General features: G+C 32.1%; 1 protein-coding gene and 1 long non-coding RNA gene across 2 annotated transcripts; one reads left to right on the plus strand and one right to left on the minus strand.

The window, feature by feature from the left end:
- Positions 1 to 564: 564 nt before the first annotated feature.
- LOC107487160 (cellulose synthase-like protein D3) lies at positions 565 to 4,618 on the plus strand. The gene is given in 4 exon segments (XM_021141914.2): positions 565 to 1,607; positions 1,903 to 2,710; positions 2,815 to 3,911; positions 3,913 to 4,618. Coding segments are annotated over 4 exon segments (3,306 nt in total). The 5' UTR covers positions 565 to 780; the 3' UTR covers positions 4,487 to 4,618.
- A 5,450-nt stretch (positions 4,619 to 10,068) lies between these two features.
- On the minus strand, positions 10,069 to 13,446 carry LOC127747457 (uncharacterized). The gene is made up of 3 exons (XR_008009286.1): positions 13,309 to 13,446; positions 13,113 to 13,217; positions 10,069 to 10,250 (listed from the first exon to the last, which is right to left on the minus strand). It is a non-coding gene; the product is annotated as an uncharacterized LOC127747457 (long non-coding RNA).
- Positions 13,447 to 16,592: the final 3,146 nt, after the last annotated feature.

Genomic DNA, 16,592 nt, shown 5'->3' on the forward strand with positions numbered 1-16,592 from the left:
ACACTATATTATAGTACCTTGTACACAACATTCTTGTGTTCTGTCTTTGACCCTTATAAATTTATTTATTTATTTTTTATTATTACTATTTATTTCAAGTTATTATTTCGTGGTTCTTCCTTACCATACAAAAAGCTGGTCACAATTTTGCAAAGCACCGAACTTGGTCATCATTCTCAAAACCACTGAAGAAAAGGGAAAAAAAAGTTTGCAACTTTCAAGTTCAGTGAACGTTTAAGGCTTCCGGGCCGGCATTGATCTTGTTGTTCTGTTCTGTCTGTGTGAGTATGTGTTGGAATTTTTAAATGGGGTGTTGTTATATTTGTTTTCTGAGTGTGTTTTGAAATATCTTTGATCTATGTTTTGGACTGAGTCTTCTTTTTCTTTGCTTTCACTTGCCAGCGTCATCCAAATTGATAAACACACGCGCTTTTTTCACTCGGCTTGTTTTTTCTCTCACAATTGCTTGGTTGTCATTGAGTTGGTAAGACATTTTTGTGATAGAAATTAGAAATCGTCTTTGCCACACTGCATTTGTTTATAACTTCATGAACCACGTCTTGCCATTTGACACAGTTTTCCCACTTGGAGTGGTTGCTGATGTTGTTGTTCTTTGAACTTTTCTAAGCTTCTATTATTTAATTATTCATTAGCTTAATTGTCTTTTTTCACATATATAAGTCCACGATGGTAATGAAGTAGTGGATGTGGTGTTTTTGGATGATGAAATTTCAGGTCTTGTAGAGAGTGTTTGGAACTGTGGAATTTTCATTTCTCATCATGGCATCTAAGTCACCTCGATTCAAACACGGTTCATCAATGGTTAGAAAAATCACCCAACTGAGCAATGATCTTGATCATGATCAAGATCAAGAGAGTGAGAATGGTGGTGGTGGTGTTGCTACCTACACAGTTCACATTCCACTAACCCCTGATAACCAACCAATGGAGATTGCTCTGGAGAGATCGACTTCGAGGCGAGTGGAGGACCAATATGCATCTAGTTCATTGTTCACTGGGGGTTTCAATCAGGTTACAAGGGCTCATTTGAAGGAGAAGATGATTGAGTCTGAGTCAAGCCACCCCCAGATGTCGGGGGTGAAGGGATCGTCCTGCGCGGTCCCTGGCTGTGATGGGAAGGTTATGACCGATGAGAGGGGGTTAGACATACTCCCTTGTGAGTGTGATTACAAGATTTGCAGGGATTGTTATAGGGATGCTTTGAGAACTGGTGAGGGGATTTGCCCTGGCTGCAAGGAACCTTACAAGGAGTTGGATGCAAATGATGGATATAGGGCCGGCCAGCAGCCTGCACTGCCCTTGCCACCCGGTGCTGGAGTGTCGAAGATGGAGAGGAGGTTGTCGTTGATGAAATCGGGGACTTTGACAAGGAGCCAGGCTAATAATGACTTTGATCATGCTCAGTGGTTGTTTGAAACTAAGGGGAGCTATGGCTATGGGAATGCTATGTGGCCGAAAGAGCCCGAAAACGATGCTAGTTCTGTTTCTGAATGGATGGGTGGTGATCCTCATGTGTTCAAGGAAAAGCCATGGAGACCTTTGACCCGGAAATTGACTATCTCTGCTGCAATTCTGAGTCCATATAGGTATAAGATCCTTTTTCCTCTTAATTTCTTTTGCTTTACATTGAATCTTTTAGTACCTCACTAATGATACCACTGAATCTTTTAGCACTTTACTTTGCTGAAAACTGAATTTATAACTAGTGTTCCTTCATTCTAAACCAATAAATTATGTTAATTTATCTGATTCGTAGTTAATTTCTAGTTTCTTGTTGTTGGAGTTGGTCAATGTTTGATGGATGCTCTATGTACTTTTGTATTATTTGAATCAAGATATTAACTAATTGAAAGTTAATTTTCATGGTGTTTTAAATTTCAGGCTAATAATATTTGCTCGGCTAGTGATTCTTGGTTTCTTCTTAGCGTGGAGGGTTCGAAACCCCAATGAAGATGCACTCTGGCTGTGGGGTATGTCTGTTGTTTGTGAAATCTGGTTTGCCTTCTCCTGGCTGCTTGATCAGCTTCCTAAGCTCTTCCCTGTCAACCGGTTCGCGGATCTTGATGTTCTGAAAGAGAAGTTTGAAACTCCCACTCCCAACAATCCTTCTGGCAAGTCTGATCTCCCAGGAATAGATATTTTTGTGTCGACTGCGGATCCTGAAAAAGAACCTCCACTTGTCACAGCAAATACTATTCTTTCCATTCTAGCTGCCGATTATCCGGTAGAGAAACTTGCATGTTATGTCTCTGACGATGGAGGTGCACTTCTAACTTTTGAGGCCATGGCAGAGGCTGCAAGTTTTGCCAACTTGTGGGTTCCTTTTTGCCGAAAGCATGACATTGAACCGAGGAACCCCGACTCATACTTTAGTATGAAGAGAGATCCCTACAAGAACAAAGTTCTCCCTGACTTTGTAAGGGATAGAAGGAGGGTAAAGCGTGAATATGATGAGTTCAAGGTTCGGATCAATGGCCTTCCTGATTCAATCCGCCGGCGTTCTGATGCTTACAATGCCAGAGAAGAGATAAAAGCTATGAAGCTTTGGAGGGAGAATGGACATGATGAACCAATGGAGAATGTGAAAATTCCTAAAGCTACTTGGATGGCAGATGGTACCCACTGGCCTGGCACTTGGACAATTCCAGCATCGGAACATTCTAGGGGCGATCATGCTAGTATCATACAGGTAAATTTTCAGTCTTTTTAAGAATAGCTTTTAATTTGGAGTGTTCAAGATTTATAATGATACAGAATTAGTCTAAAATGTTGTATTTTCTCACACAAATGCAGGTCATGTTAAAACCTCCAAGTGATGAACCACTAACTGGTGTTGCATCAGATGCAAATGCTATGAATTTAACCGAAGTTGATATTCGCCTTCCCATGCTTGTCTATGTTTCTCGAGAAAAAAGACCAGGCTATGATCACAACAAGAAGGCTGGGGCGATGAATGCGCTGGTCCGAGCCTCAGCCATTATGTCAAATGGTCCTTTCATACTTAATCTGGACTGTGACCATTACATATTTAATTCCCAGGCATTGAGAGAAGGTATGTGCTTCATGATGGACCGTGGTGGCGACAGAATCTGCTATGTTCAATTCCCTCAGAGGTTCGAAGGAATAGACCCTTCGGATCGCTATGCCAATCATAACACAGTCTTCTTTGATGTCAATATGCGCGCCCTTGATGGGATTCAAGGTCCTGTATATGTAGGCACAGGTTGCTTATTCAGAAGGACTGCACTCTATGGCTTTGATCCACCTCGGGTGAAAGAAGAGTCTAGTTGCTTCGGCCGCAAGAATAAGAAATCCTCGACCGTTGCCTCACTCCCGGAAACTGGTTCTGTTGAGGATCAGTCATTTGCAAATGGTGGCGCCGACGATGAAGGCCTTGCTCTTATTCCCAAGAGTTTTGGCAACTCAAGTCTCCTTATTGATTCAATCAGGGTGGCCGAGTTCCAAGGTCGACCCCTCGCTGATCATTCGTCCATCAAAAATGGAAGACCACCGGGTGCTCTAACCCTTCCTCGGGATCTTCTGGATGCTGCTACTGTGGCAGAGGCTATCAATGTTATCTCCTGCTGGTATGAAGACAAGACTGAATGGGGCCTTCGAATCGGGTGGATTTATGGGTCTGTTACTGAGGATGTTGTGACAGGTTATAGAATGCACAATAGGGGATGGAGGTCCATATATTGTGTGACTAAGAGGGATGCCTTCCGTGGCACTGCTCCGATCAACCTGACCGACCGGCTCCACCAGGTTCTTCGTTGGGCTACCGGCTCTGTCGAAATATTCTTTTCTCGAAACAATGCTCTTTTGGCCAGCCTCAAATTGAAGTTCCTACAGAGAATAGCTTACCTCAATGTCGGAATCTATCCTCCAAGTAACATTCCTAGTGTACCTCTTGGGCATCACCGTGACCCTTGTCTTACTCGCCATCCTCGAGGTTAAGTGGTCCGGTATTGAACTCGAAGAGTGGTGGAGGAATGAGCAATTCTGGCTGATAGGAGGCACTAGTGCCCACCTTGCTGCAGTTCTCCAAGGCCTACTAAAGGTGATGGCTGGCATTGAAATTTCATTCACTTTGACATCAAAGTCAGCCGGGGACGATGAAAACGACGAATTTGCTGACCTCTATATCATCAAATGGACATCTCTGATGATACCACCAATCACCATCATGATGGTAAACTTGATAGCAATAGCTGTGGCAGTTAGCAGAACTATATACAGCGAAGATCGAAAATGGAGCAGCTTGCTGGGTGGTGTGTTCTTCAGCTTATGGGTGCTGGCTCATCTCTATCCCTTTGCAAAAGGGCTCATGGGAAGAAGGGGTAGAACACCAACCATTGTGTTTGTATGGTCAGGGCTTATATCAATCACCATTTCTCTTCTTTGGGTTGCCATTGATCCTCCTTCAGGTAGCTCTGATATTGGAGGATCTTTTCAATTCCCTTGATTCATTCTTTTCTATTATTTCTAGTGCTGACTTTTTTTCAGCTAGCACTTGTAAGTAATCCAGATTTCAGACATGGTTTCTGACTTTTTGGTTCATTAATATACCTGTGATTCATTGCTGTTCAAATAATAATCATTTGCTTCATTTTTGTTTATTTATTTTTGAGAAGCAGATATAATGTCACTATAAAACTTAGGAAGTCACAAAACAAGTTTGTGTAGGAAAAGTGACCAGCAAAATTTTACATGACCTTTGGCCTAATTCATCTCTTAAGTATAACGAGAAACTCTTGGCGAGCAATTTTTAATATTGTTGTCTATCATTTAACAAAGGAACTTTTACCAAATACAAATATTAAATTATCTTTAACAAATAAATTTTATTAATTAATATGTATAATCTTAAAAAATATAAGTATAAATTATATTGATTCATATGTACAAAATTTTATAAATATAAGTATAAATTATATTTGTTTAAAATACTTATACATATAAATATAAATTATTACTGACTAAATACGAATAAAAAATGATAATATTTACTATGGATATAAAATTACTCTTGTATAATAATTCTGATTTGTAACATTTTAGCTAGTCAAAATCTTCTATCGGTCACAAGATAAGATTTGACGTGTGGCATTTTTCTTGAAGATTAAACACAATGGATTGGTCAAAATTCCTCCCCAACAAAATTGGCTCTCCTGCCTAAGTTTTTAATCATTAGTTATATGTGGATTAAATATTAATTTTAGCAATGCAAGTTGGTATAGATGGATAAAGGTTTGTGTTCCTTAATTATTTCTCTTGGATTCAATACTCATTGGAGGATGAAAATGGACTTTACTTATTTGAGTAGAGGATGGGAATAAACCTTGTTTTTTTGGGAGGATCGTCCACTTTATGTACCTCTCCAGTACTCGAGGAATTAGTAATAAATAAAATTATACAACTCTAGACATTAAAATAGAATATATATTTCTTCTATTTTAAAATAATTTGTCTAAAAAATTAAGATTTAATTATTTTTTTAGTTTTTATAGTTTTTATTAAATTTTTAATTAGATTTTTGTATTTTTTTAATTAAATTTTTAAAATTATTTTTTATTTTATAATTAGATCATTATTAGTGTACAAAAATTGTTAGAGTTAACGAATTTTGTAAATTAAAAGTACTTATAATTAAGAATCTAATTAAAATTCTGACCACATATTTTTTGAAAAGAATATTCTATTAATTTTAATATTTTTGACATAAAAAAAACTTAATTACAAAACTATAAACAATATAGAATCTAGTTGAACGAAAAAAAATAGAGATATAATTACAAATTTAATAAAACTATGAAGACTAATAATTAAACCAAAAGATAATGTATCTAGATTTAGAGTCCGTTTAAAAATTTTCAAAAGCTATTTTTTTGGATTTTTTGACTTATGTAAAATTACATTGTTTAGTACAGTTTTCTAAATATGTTTTTAATTTTTTGAAAAATTATTTAAAAACTTTTGAAATAGTAAAAAAATTTGACTCTCTCCTTTTCAAAAAATTATTTTATTATTTCTATTTAAAACAAGTATTTCTATAATAACAATTTAAATATAAAATAATTTATTTATAAACTGTTTTAATATAAATCCATATGTTTTAAACTCTTTTATCAAAATAATTTAATTAAATTATTTACCGCAAATAACCCTTAATTCACATCTAAATACATTATTTTTAAAAAATGAAAATGTCAAAGCATCATCTATTTTAAAATGGAGGGAGATAGAAAATTGAGCATAAGATTTCTCATCTAGTTCTGAATTTTATTTATTTATTTCTTCTAACCATCCACATTAAACATAGGTAGAGTGAGCAGCTAAAACATCCTACACATCCTTTTCACTAAACACCCTTATTGAGATTTTCAACAACGTAAAATGCCAATAATTGAACAAGTATGTGGACTTTTTCTCAGTGTTCTCCAATCTTTGTCGATACAATTAGTTTTTCTTTTCCCACGCTACTTCAAAGACTATATCTAAGTCTAAGCCAACGTAATTTAAGGTTTCGTATGAAGTCTTTCTCATTTTACTTGGTCGCACAATGATCCATTCCCCGCAGTTGAAGGTCCACAAATTGGTTCGGTGATATTTGTTGCCATTTTGTTTTTTTTTTTATCAATAACACTGTTCATACACCAAATATTCTTGATATTTATTTAAAACTAGTGTATACTTTCTTGTCCTACGCGGGATAATACATAAAATTATATAAATTTTTTTATTAAAATTTAAATTTATAAATATTTTATAATTTAAAATTATTAAAAATAATTAATATTTATTTTAATCAATTTGAATTGGTTAAATGATCATTTCTCAAGTATTTTGAGTTTGAATCTTTTCTTGTGTGTATAACATTCATTAGTTAGCGACAAACATTTAATAAATAGAGCATCAATATGTGGTGGATTAGTTCTCGAGATGCCGAGCTAGAAAATTCATAAAAAAAATTGTATTTATCTTTAGAATAGATTAATTTTTTATTAATAACAATATTTATGAACTTTTGTCTTTATTAAAATTTACTTGGACAATTTTATTTGTTGGTAACATATTCTTGCTTAAACTTAAAATAATATGATTAACATTGTTAATTGTTAAAATTTTATATTTTATAAAATAATTTTTAAATACAGTTTTGTCCCCCACAAAATTTAACTAAGATTTTGACCCTGAGGTTCTCAGATATCCCCCAAATACGTCCCCAAAATCGTTTGATCCGGTTAAAGTGGTGACGTGTCAGGTCAATTGTGACATGTCACCTTTAGGACATTTTGGTCCCCATCCACGGTGGACAAAACGACGTCGTATTGGAACCAGTGGCAAAACGACGTCGTTTCGGAGAGGACAAATTCGTCCCCACTTAGACAGAGGATGCAAACGGCGTCGTTTTCATGTTGGGGACCTATTTGTCTTATAATAGTATCTTAGGGGACCTATTTGACCTATAATTCGTGATGTTAAAAAAAGTTATATTTACTTCAACGCAAATCCCTTAAAAACACATTGACATTGGTCTGTTCATTTATCAAAATAGTAACCCTGAGAACTCAAACATGTTAACCACACAAATATTTGGCTTCAATAGCAATACAAACCAAATCAAGTCAAAAGAAGGTTTATTTTCTTCAACATAAACTAAACGAAACCATTCTAAACAACATAACGTCTTCTTCCTCCAACATAACAAAAGGTGGTAACATAACTAAGACAACAACTTTCACACTAATTCTTAGAAGCATTGTAAGGTCCCATATTGGTTGGGGAGGGGAACGAAGCATGCCTTATAAGGGTGTGGATACCTCTCCCTAGCATGACGCGTTTTGACGAGTGAGTGTGGGGGTCTTCGGCTAACATCCCTATCGTCAAAGACAAAACCGTGAGGCCTTGTGTGCCAAAGCGGACAATATCGTGCTAGCGAGTGGTTTGGGCTGTTACAGATGGTATCAGAGTCAGAGCCCGAATTGATGTGCCAGCGAAGGCGCTGGGCTCCCTTAGGGGGGGGGATTGTAAGGTCCCACATCGGTTGGGGAGGGGAATGAAGCATGCCTTATAAGGATGCGGATACCTCTCCCTAGCATAACGCGTTTTGACGAGTGAGTGTGGGGGGTTTCGATTAGCATCCCTATCGTCAAAGGTAAAATTGTGAGGCTTTGTGTGCCAAAGCGGACAATATCGTGCTAGCGGGTGGTCTGGGCTGTTACAAGCATCATTTTTTGAAAGACTGGTTCAACCCTCGTATTGGAATGAATTTGAACAACTTAGATACTGTGCCACTTGTTGCACACGAGGGTTGAACCAGTCTTTCAAGAAATGATACTTCTAAGAATTAGTGTGAAAGTTGTTGTCTTAGTTATGTTACCACCTTTTGTTATGTTGGAGGAAGAAGACGTTATGTTATTTAGAATGGTTTCGTTTAGTTTGTGTTAAAGAAAATAAACCTTCTTTGACTTGATTTGGTTTGTGTTGCTATTGAAGCCAAATATTTGTGTGGTTAACATGTTTGAGTTCTCAGATTTATGTTTCCATTTTGATAAATGAACAGACCAATGTCAATGTGTTTTTAAAGTTTGCGTTGAAGTAAATATAGCTTCTTTTAACATCACAAATTATAGGTCAAATAGGTCCCCTAAGATACTATTATAAGACAAATAGGTCCCCAACATGAAAACGACGCCGTTTGCATTCTCTGTCTAAGTGGGGACGAATTTGTCCTCCCCGAAACGACGTCGTTTTGCCATTGGTTCCAATACGACGTCGTTTTGTCCAGCGTGGATGGGGACCAAAATGTCCTAAAGGTGACATGTCACAATTGACCTGACACGTCACCACTTTAACATGATCAAACGGTTTTGGGGACGTATTTGGGGGATATCTGAGAACCTCAGGGTCAAAATCTTAGTTAAATTTTGTGGGGAACAAAACTGTCGGATGGTAAATTTCTTGGGGACCTATTTGGGGTATTACTCTTAATGGTATCTACTAAGAGTGTATGACCAAAAACAAAAAAAAAACGACTCAAAGCTAAACTCCTCTTGGGTCAAGCCCATCTTTTTAGTGCGGATTTTTTTCTCTTAAAAGGTCATGCCCAACAACCAAAAAAAAAAAAAAGGTCATGCCCATCTCTCTGTTTTCTACGGTTTTCATTATGATTTATGACCTTTATTATGATTAGGACAAATTACAATGAGCTCTAATGAAATTTTGTGAAATTTATCATGGGTCTGTTCAATTTACACAACATATATTGATCTCCTCTGAAAGTTAATTAATATTACATCGATGTACCTTTATAATTTATAAAATGTGATACTAAATTTCATTGTAAAGATAATACATCATCAATGAAGATAAATGTAACTTTTTTTATATAAAATATTTCATACTAATAATAGATATAAAAAAATATTATATTTTTCTTAAGATGGCTAATCATTTGGTAGACTGCTTTAATATCTGAAAAGTAGAGATATATAAAGAAAAAGAAATATGTCAAATACCGTTTGGTTAATGGCTATGTTTACGAAAAACTATGAATACAGTTATATATATATCCTTTTTTATAAGACACAAAATTAAAGATAAAGACATAAATATGCATAAAATATATAAAATATATGTAATTTTTGTTTTTCTAAAATATTTAGACACATTTTTAATTTAAAAAATTAATTAAATTATATCTTGAATTATTTTTTAATATTTTTCACTTTAAAATTATCCTAAATTTATTAGTTTCATTATTTTCTTGTCTTCTCTATTTTTTCTATTTCTCATCTTCTTCTTCCTTTAGATTTATTGCGTGAAAAAAAAGCTCATTCATTCACTACCAATATCTCGCAAAAAAAGTTTTTATACTTTTGACGATGTATTTTATAGATATATTTCATCTTTTCGTTCGTCTCTCGTCTTATTTATTAATATATTTTATCTTTTAATTCTTCTCTACTCATCATTTTATGACTAAAATTAATACTTAAAAACATTGAAACACATATCACCATAGTACATGTGAAATAGAAATACCTTTCAAATAAATAAATAGCTTTATATATAGTGATATAAAGAGCATGTGTAACTGTAAGTAGTTCCAACCAGAATATGTTGTTGGTGATGATGATTAGGCCAGCACCTATAATTTAGGCTCCCCAATATTGTTATGGTCAATTTCCCATCCAGATAAGATAATCAATTAGCGATGTTGAAACCTTAAAAAGGAGGATAGATCAAGATTAACAAATGCTATAATTAAGTGGCTGTTCCATTAATTTAAGACCACTTTCCTAACATTCATAAGATATATTAAACACTTTAAAATCCCTAAATGGTTGGGCATGGTAGCTCAACTGCATCCATCAGAATTCAACTATGCAATCTTTAGCCTTTTAGAACTAAGCAACTATATGAACCTCTAGTGTTTGTTTGGGTCTAAAAAATTATATGGCAATGATTTGATTTAAAATGAAATATATATGTTGAAATTAGAAATTACATTTATTTAGAAATCATAATAAATGCATAATATTGCATCTTGCTTACCCTTTTGCCACATCATGTTATAATAATAATAATAATTAGGGAACATTTTAATTTACACAATTTGAGTTAGAATTTAATTAATTAAGGAAATTGAGAATGGGTGTGTTTGTAATATGAGAGAGTTCATTCTGACATAACATTCATGTTAAATTAAATTATTTAATTTAAACTCTCACAAGTATTTGAACTAGTCATTGCATGTGTATAAACTTTGAAAATTTTACAAGCTAACTAACGTTAGCTAGCAAAAGAAAAAATGAGTGAAACAGGTAGAAGCTTTTGATACAAGAAACTTACCTTCATTTAATACATAGAAAAGGATGAAAAAAAAATAGTGCAAATAGCTAGAGAAATTAAAGATTCAAATGCTTGACCAAAAAAGAAGAAATATTCAGATGAAAAATCAAGTTTCAACGATGGTGTTTTGGTATACATGTTATCAAAAAATATTAATCGATCTAATAATTTTTGTAATAACATAAGTTTATAAATTTGAAAATTTAAAAATCATTTCATAAAATGTGAAGTTTTAACAAGTAACAATGTTGATTATATTATTTTGACTTTAAGAATGAATACGATACCAACAAATAAAAATTTTCTAAGTAAATTTCAACAAAGACAAAAGTTTATAAGTATTGCTGCTATTAATGAAAAATTAATCTATTTTAAAGACAAATACAATTTTTTTTCTATCGACTTTTTTAACTCGACAAGTCGAAAATTAATCCACCACATATTGATGCTCTATTCAAACTCCAAATACTTGCTTAAGCAGATAAATAAGATAACCATTTAACTAATATAAATTGATTAGAATAAATATTAATTATTTTTAATATTTTTAAATTATAAAATATTTATAATAATTATTATATATATTTTTCATTTAAATTTTAATAAAAAAATTTTATATAATTTTATGTATTATCTCGTGCAAAGCATGAAAACATACACTAGTTCGGATGAAAAATCAAGTTTTAATATATTAGTTTATCTATTGTATATATTAAGTTATTTTGTAATAAAAAAACTTTTGGTCTTTGATTGGAGGAAAGGGCCAGAGGTTTGTTTATTAGCTCATTTATGAAATTAAAAAAGGAAGTACAAGATAGTCATCTCTAATAAACAATATTCATTTTGTTTTATAATATCCCATACTACTTTTAAAAAGTTAATTGATTGAGAACTAAAATATATCTAATTTTTGTTAATTTTATAAGTGTATTGCAGTCTTTTTTTTTAATTAATCTTCAAAAGTTATTTTAGTACATTAAAAGTGGGCTACAAAAATATTTTAGTATTTTTAAAATTAATCCTAAAAGGACATTTTAGTCTCTTATAATAGATTATATGAATATTTTGTCTTTTTAAAGTTAAATTCAAATTTTAATTTTTAATAAATTTTATTTTTGGTGACTTATGTTTTTTTTGCTGACTTAATAAAATTTAATAACCTTTAACTTAAAAGGATATTTAGTTTTTTCAAATTAATTGTAAAAGGTTATTTTTGTTAAAATATTAAAAAGGTATTTCAATCTTTTTACATATTACTCAAATGGATATTTTAGTTTTTTTTTAATTAATTAAAAGAATATTTTAATATGATATAATCAGTATATGATATATTTTTAAATTTGATTAATATTTGAAATGAAATGTAAAAAGATATAAATGGTTAGATTTAAATATAATTTATCTATTTATTAATGATAAGACATTAAATTATCACATGTTAAATTTAAAATTATGTCAACTAAGAGGGGTGCTTGTATGTACCTAGATGTATTTGTGTATATACAAAATTGATAAAAAAATTATTTGAGATTATAGTTTGAGAACATAGATAATAGTAGCTGTTAAATAAATTATTATTAGTAAGTTCATATACAATATATAAAAATTAACCATCATCATTATAAAAACTACATAAAAAATAAAATTAAAAGAGTACGTTTCTTTTTGAAAAACATCATTATAAAAACTACATAAAAAATAAAATTAAAAGAGTACGTTTCTTTGAAAAAAGAAAAATAGGGTGAGAAAGGCTCAAACTCTCGACCTCAGGATCACTCTTAAGTTATGAGACCTACGCGCTAGCCAACTGCGCCACCACCCCATTGTATTTATGCCAGCAGCTTTATTTTTAAACTTAATCGTGGTTTTATCATTTATTAAAAAATTAGCTAAAAGAAGAAGATTCTTTAAGAATTCAACAATCACATAGCAATAAAATTAGAAGAGTACATAAAAAATACATAAAAAATACACAATTTTATTATAAAAGAGTGCACATATAATAGGCATACAAAAATATTGTACAAAAATATTATTTATATATTAAAAAATAGTCATTATGCATAAATAACTCTTCTCAATAACTGCAACTAACTCTTATTCTTTTAATTTTCTCTCAAACTCCTTAATCTGAATAACAAATAAGAGCTACCATTTCTTAATATTAAATAATCGTGAAGTTACAGCAAGCAAATAAGATTCTTTTAATATAAGTAATTAAAGAAGAATAATACCTTTACTTTCTTATTTCTGCATGTTTTCTCTTTTACCTTCAAATCTTCTCCTAGCTTTAGTATTTCATTGTCCTTCATTCTGCATCCACTCCTTATTTCTTCAAACTATACCAAAGTGTAAATAAAAAATTATTTGCATATAACATGATGAAATAAAATCATTTTTGATATATTATACTAAAAAATAGTAACCTACCATCATATCAAAAAAGAACATAGGGATTACCAGTAGTCACTAGTCAGTGACACTGCTTTCAATTGCTCATTTATTGCGGATAATGATATCAATGACTCAAGAGAATTCTTTTATCTCTTTTAGCTCGTTCATCTAAAACATTCTAACGAAAAACAAGAAAAGAAAAATGAAGTTTTATACAAGGTTCAGAAAAACAAGATTTTTTATGAAAAACATTTTTGAACAAACAGTAAAACACAAACACAAAATAGCAATAATTCAGTCTCCAGTCAGTAAATAACAGATTAAACAGCAAGTTCAGATACAGAGAGAGAATTTAGAAAAAAAAATTAAATCAAATGCAAAAAGAATACATAATAAATCAGCATAAACAGCAAAAGATTTAATTACTTTTTGATTGTTTCATTTTCAACATACAACCAACAAAAATTAACCATCAATAAAATTAACTCAGAACTTTAAAAAATCAACAACTCAGAATAAACAAAAATTAACAACATTAGTATTATACTCTTATTAACTCAGCAACTCAGGATAAACCCAACAACTCAGGATCCCACAGTTATAATTATTAACAAATTGAATCACCAAATCAAACTCAAAGCAAGCAAAAATAAATTGAACCCAACCTAAAATTACAGAATAAGAATTATTAACAAATTGGATCAGAATCAACTCAAAACAAATAAATTGAACCCAATAGCTCGGAATTATAGCATCAGAGTTATTAAATTGAATCACAGAATCAATTCAAAATAAGCAACTCAAATTAACAAAATCAATAAACAAACCTAGTAACTACTCAGAATCATAAAAATCAGTTTTATTAACAAATTTTCAAAAAAGCAAAAATAAGTACAGAAAATCAGAAACTAACAAAATGGGTAAACAAATCCAACAACTCAAAATCACAGGATCAATACTATTAACAAAGCAGAGCTCGAATAGAGAGGGAGGAAGCAAGTGACGACGACAAAGGAGAGAACCACAAAAAAGAGCCCAAACAGAGAGCGCTAGAAAAAAAATAACAACAACACAGTAAAGCAGCAGAGTTAATCAATAATCAAATAATCAATTAAACTTTCAATAAAATCACAACATTTAATGATCAAATATTCATCCCATGATTTGATTTTCAGAGCATTAAAAAAATTTAAAAAATAAGAATAAGTGAGCAGTGAACACTACTGGCCTTCGGTTTCATATTTTATTTGGTAAGTTAGACATGACAAAAAAAATTATAAAAACAATTAGTGTTTCAAGTTAAAAATTAATATCTCAATATTCTAGAGAGACACAAAATACATATTTTTAATGGTAATTCAAATTACACACACGCTATCCATAGTAATTCGAATTGGACAGCTTCGAAATACTCAAGAGTTGCTGCTCATAGTAATTCGAAAGAGAGTGTATTGTATGGGCAAAAGAGTAGCATATGAAATTCGAATTGATAGCTCATTAATATTTTAAAAAATATTGTAATTAAATATTTTGTTAGTTTTTTTTAATGCATGAAATAAAATATATATATTTTTTAATTTTTAAATTATTAATTTTTAATAAATTATTAATTTTTTAATAGAAAAATGGACAGAAAAGTATTGTAAATTATATCACAAAATGTGTGTAGTTTGAATCACTCTCTTTCGAATTACTATGGACACAACTCTTGAATAATTCGAAACTGTCCAATTCGAATTACTATGGATAGCGTGTGTGTAATTCGAATCACCCTGATTCGAATTAGTGTGTAATTCAAATCAAGTTGATTCGAATTAGTGCTTGTATGCATGTGTGTAATTCGAATCACACGTATAATTCGAATCAATGTGATTCAAATTACTATAAATGTGTAATTTAAATTGCTCTAATTTAAATTACATAAAAATGCATATCTGATTGATTTATGTATCATTTTTTTACTGAATTGTAAAATTATGGTGTGCTATTGGCTTAGATGGATAATTTATCCTATTTTAAAATATCTTCTTTTGGATCTGGTTGACTAAGAACCTCTTCAAACTGCAATTTTTCCCACAAAAAAGTGAAAATATATTGAGTGACATGTGTGATGAGTTATAAATAGTAATTAGACCAACAAAAAGAGAAAAAAGGAAATAACAAACCAAGGCAACTAGCACTTTTGATTCACTCACAATCTCATTTGTCTTGATAATGCTCCTTTCCGGATATGAGTTCATAAAGAACAACACCAAAAGCATATACATCTATTTTGGGGAAAATTTTACCATACTCTGCATATTCAAATGTACCAACAAATCTTATTTGTAATGAAGAACTACCATATTCAGTGAATAAATACCTATAGTCGTTCTTAAAATTTGCGTAAATACTCAATTTAATTCTTAAGATCTTGATTTTTTTATTGTAGTCCTCCAGATAAAGTTCTGAGCACTTAAAGTTGTCCCTGGCCATATTTTTGATGATGAATCATCACTAGAGCGCTAACATGGACTCGGTTTGCTACACTGGAGGGGTCCAATAACTAGCTGAGCTGGCTAATTTTCAATTTGTACCCATGTTGGTCCCTCTTATTATATGTAACCCTAAATTCTCAAATTTTTATACAGTTTATCTCCTCTTTATCTTCATCTCTTATTCTTCTTTTTTCATACACTGCTTCCTGTTCATACTCTTCCATCTGGGGCCACTACTCATGTCGATGATAGGTGGTGGTAGTACTGCAGGCGGAAGCTCTATCCGTTCTCCATCTAGCTGGAACCGGACGAGAATGCAAACGAAGAGCAGAAAATCGGTCCCGCCAGAATGGTACGATTGTGGCTGTCGGCCGGTTCTTAGATGGTCTGGTTGATAAACCCCGTTTTGACGGTTTATCTTGTATTGATTTTAAGAGATTTTATGACCTTTTACCCACATTTATCCATTGAAATAGCATGGTTTTGTATATTCTCCTTTAATTGTGCTTAAGAGTGAAAACATGCTTTTTAGGACTTAAAATAGCTAAATCTAATTCTCCTTGATTCCATTAGATGCCTTGATATGTTTGTTAAGTGATTTAAGGTTTAGGAGGCAAAGATTGGATCAAGGGAATGAAGAAAGAAGCATGAAAAGTTGGAGAACTCGTGAAGAAATGAAAGAATCGGAAAGCTGTCAAGCCGACCTCTTTGCACTTAAACGACCATAACTTGAACTACAGAGGTCCAAATGATGCGGTTCCAGTTGGGTTAGAAAGCTAACATCCGGGACTTCGAAACGATATAAGATTTGCCATAGTTGCTACACGTATGGTGGCGCGCGCG

The sequence above is a fragment of the Arachis duranensis genome, chromosome 5 (assembly GCF_000817695.3).
Source record: "Arachis duranensis cultivar V14167 chromosome 5, aradu.V14167.gnm2.J7QH, whole genome shotgun sequence".
In the NCBI taxonomy this organism is placed as follows: Eukaryota; Viridiplantae; Streptophyta; class Magnoliopsida; order Fabales; family Fabaceae; genus Arachis; species Arachis duranensis.